General features: G+C 46.3%; 1 protein-coding gene across 2 annotated transcripts in view; it reads left to right on the top strand.

Annotated features, from left to right (window-relative positions):
• UNC79 (unc-79 homolog, NALCN channel complex subunit) overlaps positions 1 to 11313 on the top strand; it is a 176612-nt gene extending 165299 nt beyond the window's left edge. For both annotated transcript variants that reach the window (XM_036315970.1, XM_036315962.1), the window contains 2 exons: positions 8482 to 8523; positions 10134 to 11313. In XM_036315970.1, the coding sequence (XP_036171863.1) occupies positions 8482 to 8523; positions 10134 to 10334 (243 nt within the window). In that variant the 3' untranslated portion in view covers positions 10335 to 11313. The remainder of the gene's footprint in view (positions 1 to 8481; positions 8524 to 10133) is intronic.
• Positions 11314 to 12390: the final 1077 nt, after the last annotated feature.

Genomic DNA, 12390 nt, shown 5'->3' with positions numbered 1-12390 from the left:
TTCTGCTGTTGTTGGGTGTCGTTTTCTATTTTAGTTGGTTCAAGCCTTCCATCTCTTTCCTTCGGTTTAGTTACTCTGTCAACCACTGAGAAAGGGATGTTGAAATGTTACAGTAATTATGGAGTTCCCTATCTTTTCAGGTCTACCAGTTTTTGGTTCATGTATTATGATACTATTTTAGGTGCATAAATGTTTTTGATTATGATGTCTTCATGAATTGGAATTATGAAATGGCTCTCTTCATCCTCAATAATATTCTTGATCTGAAAGCTACCTTGATATTTATAAGATGGTATATCTTTTTCCATCCTTTTACCTTTAACATCTTTGTATCTTTATGTTTAAAGTGTACTTCTTATAGGCAGTGTATAGTTGAGTGTTGGGGTTTTAAAAAAAAATCTAATCTGACAATCTCTTTCTTTTAATTGGGGTTTTTAAATAATTGTATGTGTTTTGTGATCTTGGTGGGCTTAAATCTATCATCTTGCTATTTATTTTCTGTATGTCCCATTTGTTCTTTGTCCCTTAATCTGTCTTTTTCTGATTTCTTCTGGATTGAATTTTTAATGATTAAAATTTGGATATAATTCCCTCTTTTGCCCCCTAGTTTCTTAAGATGGAAGTTGAAATCATTAATTGGAGAGCCTCTTTTTTTCAACCATCAGTGTTTAGTGCTCTAAATTTCCTAAGTACTGCTTGAGCTGTATTCCTCCAGATTTTGATATCTTCTTATTTCCATTCAGTCCAAAATGCTTTCTAATTTCCCTTAGGGTTTCATTTTTGATCCATGGGTTATTTAGAAGTGTGTTTTTTAGTTACCGTGTTAGCTAGCTGGTTTAGTGGAGTTTATTATATACATTTTTAACTTATCACAATCTACATTCAAGTACTATACCACTTTATGTATACTATAAGAATGTACAATGTCATACTTTCATTTCCTATCTCCTGGCTTTGTCATAAATTTTACTTCTACATGTGTTATACACCAAACCATACATTATTATTAAACTTAAACAGTCATCTCTTAAAGAGATTAACATTTTAAAAAATATTTATTTATAGCCCTGGCTCAGTTGGTTGGAATGTCGTCCTGTATACCAAAACATTGCTGATTCGATTCCCAGTCAGGGCACCGATCTAGATTGTGGATTCAATTCCCCGTCTGGGCACCTACAGGAGGCCATTGGTCAGTGTTTCTCTTTTCTCTCTCTCTCTCTCTCTCTCTCTCTCTCTCTCTCTCTCTCTCTCTCTCTCCTCTTTCAAAAAAATAATTAAAAACGTATTTGCTATTATTGTCATGTTTCTATTTGCAGTTTCCAGTATTCTTCATTCCTTATAAGAGCTAAACTTTCATCTTCCTTCTGCCCAGATGACTTCCTTTACTAGTTCTTTTTTTTTTTTTTTATTTTTCCTCCAGTTTTATTGAGATAGAATTAACATACAACATTGTATAAGTTTACGGTGTACAGCATAATAACACACCTACATTTTTCAAAATGATTACTACAAATTTAGTTAACATTCATCACCTCATACAGTTACCAAAAAAATTTTTTCCTTGTGATGGGAACTTTTAGTATCTACTTATTATCTGGTGATGGATTCCTGAGCTTTTGTGTGTCTGAGAGTCATTACTTTGCCTTCATTTTAAAGACATTTTTGCTAGGCTTTGAATTCTTGGTTTGAATTCCTCATACTTTAAAGATGTCGCTTCTCCACTATCTTCTTTCTTACATTGTTTCTGACAAGAAATCTGTATCATTCTTAACTTTTCTCCTTCTGTCTATAATATGTCTTTTTTCCTTTGGCTGCCTTTAAGATTTTTCTCTTTACCACTGTTGTTAAACCATTTGATGATGAAACACTTCAGTGTCATTTTTCTCATGTTTCTTGTGCTTGGGTTTGTTGCGCTCTTAGATCTGTGAACGAATAGTTTTCATTATATTTAGTGAAGTATCAGCATGTTTAACTCTTCTGTGCCTCTACTCGACATACTCAATATTTCCTTTACCTTCTTGACTGTATTAAATACAGTTATAATAACTGTTTTAATGTCCTTGTCTACTAATTGTTATGTGTCATTTTGGGGTCTTTTCTAATTGTTTGACTTTTCTTCTCATTATGGGTCACATTTTCCTGCTTCTTTGCACGCCTGGTAATTTTTTAATGAATTCTTGATGTTTTGAATTTTTTTATTTTTTTTATTTTTTATTTTTTTTCTTTCTAGTAGATCCACGTTTTTTGTTTTTTTTTTAATTAAATCTTTATTGTTCAGATTATTACATTTGTTCCTCTTTTTTTTCCCCCCATAACTCCCCTCCTCCCAGCTCCCGCCCCACCCTCCTCCCTCACTCCCCACCCACTGTCCTCTTCCATAGGTGCATGATTTTTGTCCAGTCTCTTCCCGCATCTCCCACACCCCTTTCCCCCCCAAGAATAGTCAGTCCATTCCCTTTCTATGTCCCTGATTCTATTATGATCACCAGATTATTCACTTGATTCTTAGATTCACTTGTTGATAGATGCATATTTGTTGTTCATAATTTGTATCTTTACCTTTTTTTTTCTTCTTCCTCTTCTCAAAGGCTACCTTTCAGCATTTCATATAATACTGGTTTGGTGGTGATGAACTCCTTTAGCTTTTCCTTATCTGTGAAGCTCTTTATCTGACCTTCCGTTCTGAATGATAGCTTTGCTGGATAAAGTAATCTTGGTTGTAGGTTCTTGGTATTCATCACTTTGAATATTTCTTGCCATTCCCTTCTGGCCTGCAAAGTTTCTGTTGAGAAATCAGCTGACAGTCGTATGGGTATTCCCTTGTAGGTAACTGGGTTTCTTTCTCTTGCTGCTTTTAAGATTCTCTCTTTGTCTTTTGCTCTTGGCATTTTAATTATGATGTGTCTTGGTGTGGTCCTCTTTGGATTCCTTTTGTTTGGGGTTCTCTGCGCTTCCTGGACCTGTAGGTCTATTTCTTTCACCAGGTGGGGGAAGTTTTCTGTCATTATTTCTTTAAATAGGTTTTCAATATCTTGCTCTCTCTCATCCTCTGGCACCCCTATAATTCTGATGTTGGTGCGCTTGAAGCTATCCCAGAGGCTCCTTACACTATCTTCATATTTTTGGATTCTTTTTTCATTTTGCTTTTCCAGTTGGGTGTTTTTTGCTTCTTCGCATTTCGAATCTTTGACTTGATTCTTGCGCTCCTCTGGTCTGCTGTTGGGTGTCTGTATAATATTCTTTATTTCAGTCAGTGTATGCTTAATTTCTAGTTGGTTCTTTATCATAACATCGAGGGTCTCATTAGATTTCTTGAGGATCTCACTACATTTATCGGCGGTCTCACCAGTCTTTTCGAGGGCCTTACTAAGTTTATTGGCAGCTTCTAGACAGTTCTTAAGAGACCTTAAAAGTGTGGTTCTGAACTCAATATCCTCCATTGACAGTTTTGTCCTGTTTCTTTGTCTCCGCATTTTTTATGCTTTCTTGGTGCACCCCCTAGTGGTCTTTGTGCGCAGTCTTGTTGCCTTTAAGCCTTGATTGATGTCGGCAATACCGGGGTGATTTGACCTCCAGGCTAACTGGCTATGAGAATCTGCTGTGTCTGTAGTGGGAGGGCTTCTGTGCTGGATCTCTAGGGCAGTGCTAATCTAGCCTTTGCCTGAGGCTATCCGGCAAATGGCGCTGCGCAGGGCTTGGGCGGGGCAGGTCCCCGGGGATCTACAAGGCGGGCGGAACAAGCAGTTATGGCGACTCTCAGTTCCTTCCCCAGGGGCTCTGCCTCTCAGAGCCCCAGCAATGGCTGCAAACCTCGGAGAGAAAGCTGCCTTCGAGTTCCGACCGAAGCCAGACAGTCCCGTTTCTCCCGTTTGAGTCTCGGTCCCCAGAGACTCGCCCGGATCTGGAGCTCAGAGTCTGAAACTCCCTCCTGATTGAAAACAACAACCGCGCCCTCCGCCGCCAGCCCGCTCCGCGCGCGCACTCCGCACCTGAGTATTTCACTTCAGCACTGCGCCTCCTCTGAGTCTGGGTATGATATTCTCTTTCCTCCTAGTTGTAGAATTTCCACTTAGCCAGCCTTCCCGTGGTTCTGGGTGATGTCCGTTCTGTCCTTTAGTTATATCTCTGAAGTGGTTGTTTGAGGCAGCGATCTCCAGCGTTAACCTATGCCGCCATCTTGGTTTCTCAGCGATGTTTTGAATTTGACTTTCTTGGGTGCTGGATATTTTTGCCTTCTTAACATTATTCTTGACCTATATTCTATGACATAGTTGAATTACTTAGAAACAGTTTTATCCTTTTGAGACTTGCTTTGAAGCTTGGTTAGGTGGGATCAGAGCAGCATTTTTGTCTAGGGTTAACATTTTTTCACTACTCAGGCAACACCCTGAGTACTCTACTTGAAGTCCTATGATTTACAAGACTTTTCTACTCTAATTAGTGGAAACACAAGTTTGCTGGTCCTATGTGATCAGCAGGGATTTTTGCGTCTAATATTTTGGGGTGTTTTTCTATAGCCCTGAGTACTTTCTGTCTCTGATTAGTCTTGAGTAGTTTTGGCACATGGTCAGTATTCAGCTGAAGACTGAAGATCTTACAGACCCTCAGAGTCCTTTGCCTCTCTCTGCGCAGCGCTCTCCTCTCCACGGTGGCTCGAGTCTGTAAGGCCCCTATGGACTTCTGGCTCCATCCCTTCAATTTAGGGAGACAGCCAGGCTCTCCTCCCTGGGCAGCTGCCTGACGACTCTCTAGGCCGGGGGCGGGGCTGACTTGTTGGTTTCCCCTCCCTCAGTCCTCACTGCCCAGCATGGCTGATGTTCAGTGCTGGAGAACCATGTTTCATACACTCCACCTGGAATTTCACTTGTTTCAGGCAGGAGCGTGAATCTGGTCTTGGTTATTCCATCTTTACTGAACGAGAGCGTCTCACAACTAATTTTAATGCCTGGGAAAAGCATGGAGTGAAATGAATACACTCAACCAAGCAGGCATCTTCAATTTATCCTGTAGCATACACCGAGATAAGAGAAAAGAAATCACTTTCATTATGATGAAAAACAACCTTTTTTTCTACTGTCCTTTAGTTTTCCAGATATTGCTTCTGGGGAAGAAAAAAAAAACACACCCAACAACTTTATTATAACATTACAGAGCCTAAAATAAATTACATCTAATTCTTACTGACAGCTTTGTAGGAGCCACTAGCAAAAGGGAACTGAAATGAATGCTATTCAATAAGTCGAATTAGCATTCCTGAAATAGGATGACTGCTGGGTTATATAACACTCTCACTAATAATGAGATTTAACCTGAAGTCTTTAGTCATGTGACTCATAAATCACAAACCCAAAGGTCCCTTGTAGATATACTATATATATGTGTGTGTGTGTGTGTCTATATATATATATATATATATATATATATATATACACACATATATATATATATTAATTTTTATTGATTTCAGAGAGGAAGGGAGAGGAAGAAATAGATAGAAACATCAATGACGAGAGAGAATCATTGATTGGCTGCCTCTTGCACGCCCCACAGTGGGGACTGAGCCCGCAACCCTGGCATGTGTCCTTGACAGGAATTGAACTCGGGACCCTTCAGTCCGCAGGCCGATGCTCTAACCACTCAGAAAAACCAGCTAGGTTGTAGGTATACTTTAGAATCTTATGGCCACAATGTTACCTCAATGGGGAAAAAATAAAAACCCCCTTCTAAAACCATCCTCACTATTCCCCTGGATTGCCTCATACAGAGACAGCACTGGGAGAAGTGTCCCCCAGGGTCTGAGTACTCAGCACACCCTGCTCCCTCAGGATTCTTAACAAGAGGCTAGTTCAAGTATTTCCCGAATAGCAAGAGGCACATGGGCTGCTGCCATATCAGATAGGCCAAGAGTCAATAAACGTCTGTGGACATGAGGCCCGCAGGGTTTGGTTCTTGCTGTACAGACGCCAGGAGGAAGCGGTTTTACTTGTTTATTTTTTTCCAGTTGAGACTGTCAGAGCACACAGCCGTTTCTGGCACCAACGTGTGTAACCCTAGTTTGTTATGAGGGTTGGTGGCAGGGGGAGTTCGGGAGAGGGTGTCACTTCCTGATATGTTGCATTTTAGTCCAATTACATCTTTCGGGACACACCAACTCCATTTCTAAACACAATATTTATGTTAGAAACTGACTATGCACTGCTGCAACATCACTGGAAGTCAGATTAGTAAGTGTACGCATCAGTAGCATGTTGAAAGCCGAACAGCAGCCGGAGTTCGCCCTGAGAGCAGAAGCTCAGAGAGAAATGGAATTTATCACTTCACCCCGTTTACTATTATGTTTTGAATGTTTTGATGAATTAAATGAGACCGGCAGTCTGTGGCCACGCAAGTGAAGAGAAAGGTCATTTATACCCTGTCCCCCCATCCCCAAGTCTCTCTCCCTGGTTCTCACCGTGTTCAACGCATTGCCGTCCAGTTTGCCAAGGCTAGAGGCCGCAGCTTCTTCTTTGCCTTTTTCCTGCTCCAAAGAGCAAACCAGTCCTCAGACCCTCACAGGGGATCTCCTCAGGCAGCATCCATCTCCATCCCAGAAGCCATCCCTGGTCTGACCTGGCCCGCGGAGGCCGCCTCCACCCTGGGCCCCTGCCTCCCTTCTCCATGCCCGCCCGCACCCTGTCTGCAGACTGCGGCCACAACGTCTTTCTGGAGCATGGGGCCCCCTCTTCGGAGGTTGTATTGAATTTGGAATCAGATCCAATCTCCTCACGTGGCTTCCCAGATCCTCCGTGGGCGACGAGGCGTGGCCGGGCCTCTGCTTTTCTAAGCTAGTTTCTCGTGGCCCGCTCTTGAGAACCACACCTTCAGCATCACGTGGCCCTCCTCCCTCCACCCCTCCCCGCACACTCTGCCCGGGCTTTGCTTCCTGGGGTGCGCTTGTATGACTTTGCCAGGGCTGCTGCAACAGGGTATGACAAATGGGTGGCGTAAATGACGGAAATGTGTGCCTCGCCGTTCTGGAGGCTGGAAGGAGGCGATCAGGCGTCAGCAGGGCGGTTCCTTCTGAGGCCAGGGAGGTTCGTTGCGGGCCTCTCCCTGCGCTCCTGGTGGGTTGCTGGGGTCTTTGGTGTTTTGTGGCTTGTAGAGCTCCGCCTGCATCTCACACGGCGTTCTCCCGCACCTGTGTCCACATTTCCCCTCTGCATAAGGACACCAGTCAGAGTGGATTAGGAGCCCACCCTACCCTAGAATGACCTCACCGTAACTAATTCCATCTGCAGAGACCCCGTTTCCAGATAAGCCAGATCGGAGGCGGAGCGGGCAAGGATTACAGCATCTTTTTGAGGGGACACACTTCGATCCGTGGGAAGTAACATTGGGGGAAATGAGAAGACGCATATAAGCATATTAACACAAATAAAGAAGCCAGCATTCCCAAACTTAGGGGTCATAGCCCCCTCCCGGTTTAAATCCCACCAAACTTGAGTTCTGCGGGGCACACTCCCAGAAAAGCTGCATCCTATCCCCGACATCTGGACTGGCCAGGCCACGAACGTTCCTTTCTGTCCCGAGGGGCTGAAACGCAGCCGAGAGAGCAGAGCCGACGGCAGAGCCCCTGCGGAAGGCCCTCAGCCCAGCACCTGGCCCTCCTGGGAAGGGCGAGTCAGAGGCAGCAGAGGGGCCGGGCACCCAGCCACCTGTGCTCTCCGCCCACCGGCCTGGGCACCCACCCTCTCGAGCCCTGGCCCGACTCACTCCCTGGGTCTCACCTCCACATCACACCAGGCCACGTCAGGCCTTGCCTCTCTCTATCACCGAAACGTTCCGACCGCTCCCAGCAATGTTTTCCTAATGACTGCGGACAGATAGAGTCGCCATGCTGCTCAGACTCAATTCTAAAGATCCATGGAGGAAACTCTTTCAGGAAAGTGAGGATTTAATTGAATAAATACACATTTAATTTCCCGTGCTTGATGGCTTTCAAGGGACAATCGGTCATTTGCTCTGAAGTGTGTGTTTCAGGCACTCAGGGCGCTTATCAACCTCCAAATGCCGCCAGCTCAGCAGGGTTCGGCCACAGAGAGACGCTTGCTTTTTAAAAAACAAATAATGGATGGCTGAAATTTTTTTAAAATATCTTTTTTATTGATTTCAGAGAGAGGAAGGGAGAGGGAGAGAGGTAGAAACATTGATGAGAGAGAAACATCATCGATCAGCTGCCTCCTGCATGCCCCCCACTGGGGATCAAGTCCACCACCCGGGCATGTACCCTGGCCTCCTTGTTCATGGGTCAATGCTCAACTACTGAGCCACGCCGGCCGGGCAGAAAGACGCTTTTTTGGTAAGGGGTACTCCGCAGCAGGAGCCCACATCCTTTTGTGATGTCAAAGGAATTCAGTGTGCCCTGCTGTCCCTCGAGTTGTCGAAGCTGATGTGGGAGAAGGGGGAACAGTCATAACGAGGCTTCTGTGTTTTTCCACACAGCTGATACCTATGTGGTTGCCAATGATTCAGTCAAATATCAAGGTAAGTCACCCCTGCAGACAAGGCTCCATTCCCTCCAGAGAACGTCCTAATATTCCGAGGGCTCGTTCGCGCTCCACTCACCGTGAAGAAAGATGAGTTCTACCTGCTCCTGGTCCCTGGGGGCCCTTAGCGCAGGAGCCCCTGTGGGCCAGATGAAAGGCCTGCAGCCCAGGTGGCAGCGGGAGCCTCTGTTGATAAGGGTGGGGGGCAGGAATCCCAGAGTCCGGGTGAGGCTCAGTGACTGACCGGAATGCAGGCTGAAAGGCTGCTCTGCCTTCAGGGGGTCCCCGTGGGGTCTGGTCCCAGGCGTGCCCAGTGCCATTTCCTGGTCGCTAAAATTGCCATTCTGTGATGGAAAGAATTCTATTAAGAAAGAATAGTGTCGAATGAAGGACAGAACTGAGCTAGAAGGAACCTGTCCCACCCCCTCATTTTACACAAGAGGAAACCCAGCACCAGAAGGAGGAGTGGCTTGGACAGGGCCCGACAGCCAGGAAGGGGCAGCCCTGATGGAGCGTATTTCCCGCTGTCAGTCCCTGCTGTGAGTGATGCCTTGTTATCGTAGGGCTAGAGATCCTCCATGACTAGTGAACAAAGTTATTAGGGCTTGGCACTAAGATGCCAAAGCTGGCCACCCGCTCCACCCAAAACTGGGCCCTGCTACGGCATTGGGAACAGGGGTGGGGCAGGGGGAGAAGACAGAGCCTTCTCAGAGTTGGGGAGGGATGCTGGAGGAAGGAGGGGGTGACGCCAAGGTACCCAGGCACCAAGAGAGAAATGCAGCCTTCAGCGGCTGCAGGCTGAGTCCCAACTCATGGGGTGGTCCTATCCGTGGCCGCTGGTGGATGAAACCTCACCCCAGTCCTCGTTCTTATGGGAAAAGTGCCTGTACTTCCAGGTCGCCCCTCCCCCCACTGGGTGATAATTCTTGGCAATTTGATGTGGATGGACTGCTAAGAGGAGGCCCACGGAACTCGATGAAAAGCTAGGAAGCATAAGAAAAGCTTACAGCCTCGCTTCTTCATGTGAATTAACATGACAGCAGGGAGGTTATACCCACAACTAGAGCGTAGTGAGCACTTACCACGTGCCGAGTTCTGTGCTGAACCCTCTGTGAGCTCACATATCCTTACAAAACCCCCACAAAGTGAGTGTTACTGCCCCACTTGCCCAGGAGAAAATCCAAGCACGGCCTGAAAAGGTTGGTTTCCAGAGTTGTCCAGAGAGGAGCCAGGATTTGAACCCAGGGAGCCTGGCCTCTGAGCCCAGGCACTTCATGGCCACAGCAGGTCATATGGTGCACAGCTCCTGGAGGACACAAGAGGTGTCGGCCGTGCACTGATGTCGCTTTCATTCCCGTGGCAATGAATGAGTCAAGCTAGGAATGGCATGATTTGGATGGATTGGGGCCAGGTTGACTGTAGAAACATGGTACCGGCTCACATCCATCGCCCTGAGTGCTGCCAAATTCGAGAGCTGGCCTTCTTCAGGCCAGACAGCCCTCGGGCCACGTGGGTTCTGCCTGCCCAAGTCCAGGCTGGCACCCCCTGGGTCCACTGTGAACGCCAGGAGGAAAGAACTAAATGAAATGTCCCGCCCTTTCTCCACAGCACTTGTCCGGGGGACTCCAGCTTCGCCTCCAGGCCATTCAGAACAACGTCAACCACCACAGCCTAAGGACGCTGCCCGGCTCGGCCCAGAGCAGCACCGGCCTGGCGGCCCTCCGCAAGTGGCTGCAGTGCACCCGGTTCAAAATGGCCCAGGTGGAGATCCAGTCCTCGGAGGCGGCCTCGCAGTTCTACCCTCTCTGAGCGACCGCTCGCCTCGTTCTCCGCGACAACATTCTGGCTTAGCAATAATGGGTTTCAAAACAGAACCATTTGATCAGGCAGGCTGGGGAGCATACTGGTACTGTACATTCTCTTTCTAGTTTAGTGACAGACGTGCAGGGGCCGGAGAGGGCCACCAATGAAGCTTTCTTGCTACACATATTTCTGATGACTCCTTGGGCTATCTGATTAAGTGTTTCCTTACATTATTTTTTAAAAACCAAATCATTTTTCTTTAACTAACTTCTATTTTTTTTAAGAAAAAAAAAATAGACTGGTGGGTACTCACAGAAAAGTTGTATAAGTCCCCCTGTTGCTATTTTTGATGATAGAGAATAAATAGGGTTTTTGAAACCTTTGTAGTGTTTTTTCTTAAAATCCACTCTTGGCGATGCAATAAATAAAATACCCCGTCACCATAAGCCAGTGACACTGGACCGAAGCTTTTTGTCATTATCCTGGGAAAAGTGGCAGCTCGCAAGGACCATTACAAAGTGCACTTAGAAATTAGGTGGTCAAACTGTGCCGACCGTTCCCTTCGTTTTATAATAATATCATTTCCCAAAACTGTCCAGTATGTCTTATTATTTTTAAAACTAGTTTTTCAATGCATTCGTTCGAGGCTGTACTTTCTTGTAAGCTTTATGATAACCACTTCCGTTTTGTGAATAATAAATTTTATTCTTTCGTTAATACTTGTATACAATTCAATTTAAAACTGTAGATCGCATACTGGACCAGCCATCCCCACTCGGGCACAGGGCGCCCCGGAGCGGCGCGTCCCAGCGCGGGGTTTTAATGGTGTGGGAACCCCGAGGTTTCTCCGCACCCGCGCTTACATCTGACTGTGCATTCACAAACGACGTCCCCTTCTCTCTCCCTGTAATGCACTGACTGAAAGAAGACTTGATATACCTTCAAGCTGTACCATGACATGCTATTAAATGCATTTTTTATTATCTTTGTGAGCCTGGGGTTTTTTAAAACCAGTGTATAGAGCTAGCGTTTAGTTCCTGATAACCATTTATTCTGAGCTTTTAATCCTTCGAACTCCCCTTAAAGCCGAAGTACCATTATTGAGAGGACAGGGCTTTCTTTCAGCTCATCGGGTGAGAGGCACACACATTTATTTAAGTCCGTTCTCTCCGAAGGACTTTAAGGGCATGAGATGATTCCTCTCTCTCTCTCTCTCTCTCTCTCTCTCTCTCTCTCTCTCTCTCTCTCTCTCTCTCTCTCTCGTTGGTTAGGTTTAAATGTTTCGCATGAGTTCTAGAAAGATGTGGCAGATCTTCATTCTTGTGAAACGTGCAGGGAGCCAATAGGCCCGTGTATTATCCTATAGAAACGATCCTTCTTATTTGCTAACAAACGCTCCTGCGAGGCCTTCCCACAGGCGGAGTCCTCTGTCCAGTGGCGCTTGGTCACGCTCCGTGAGTGTGTTCCTTTGTATGGTAGGAAGTGGCGCATATGTTACCTCACTTGTAAACCGTGACAGCTCTCAGGGTGCGTCCTGTCTGTATCCCCAGCGGTTGGCCTGTAGCACGTGTTTAATGAATGTCTATTGAATTGAATGGACTTGATTAAGGCAAAGGGGTTTCCTTGAGCTCCCCAGCGGGCTCAGCAAGGGCTGCGAAGTGACATTCTCTTTTTGTGCAGGGATTCCAAGAGGGGGTGATAGGAACAGGTGGACGTGGAGGTCCTGGCTGCTCTTCCCCATCTGGGCTCACCTGGAGGCCTGGCTCTCGCTGGTCCCGAGCCCGCCCTGCACAGGCAGCCAGGATCTTTGTGGCCCTGTCCTACCGGTAGGCAAGGTTCAGAGTCACCCCCAGCTTCTCTGACCCCAACTTCTCGCCTGTTCTTTGAATGGACTTCTGCCTCAGTTTCCCTTTGTATTTGCATCCCCCACTCCCCCCCCCCCCAAGGGCTGGCGATGAGCCCATAACTCAGCCCTCTTGACTGGGCCCCCATCTAATGCTTCCTGCTGTCCAGACCTGTTCCTTTACCCCCATCACAACCAGGGGTCTTGGTTCCACCAGGC

This window comes from Myotis myotis, unplaced genomic scaffold, assembly GCF_014108235.1.
Source record: "Myotis myotis isolate mMyoMyo1 unplaced genomic scaffold, mMyoMyo1.p scaffold_m19_p_1, whole genome shotgun sequence".
Classification (NCBI taxonomy): Eukaryota; Metazoa; Chordata; class Mammalia; order Chiroptera; family Vespertilionidae; genus Myotis; species Myotis myotis.
This window is presented reverse-complemented; position numbering and strand designations above follow the sequence as displayed.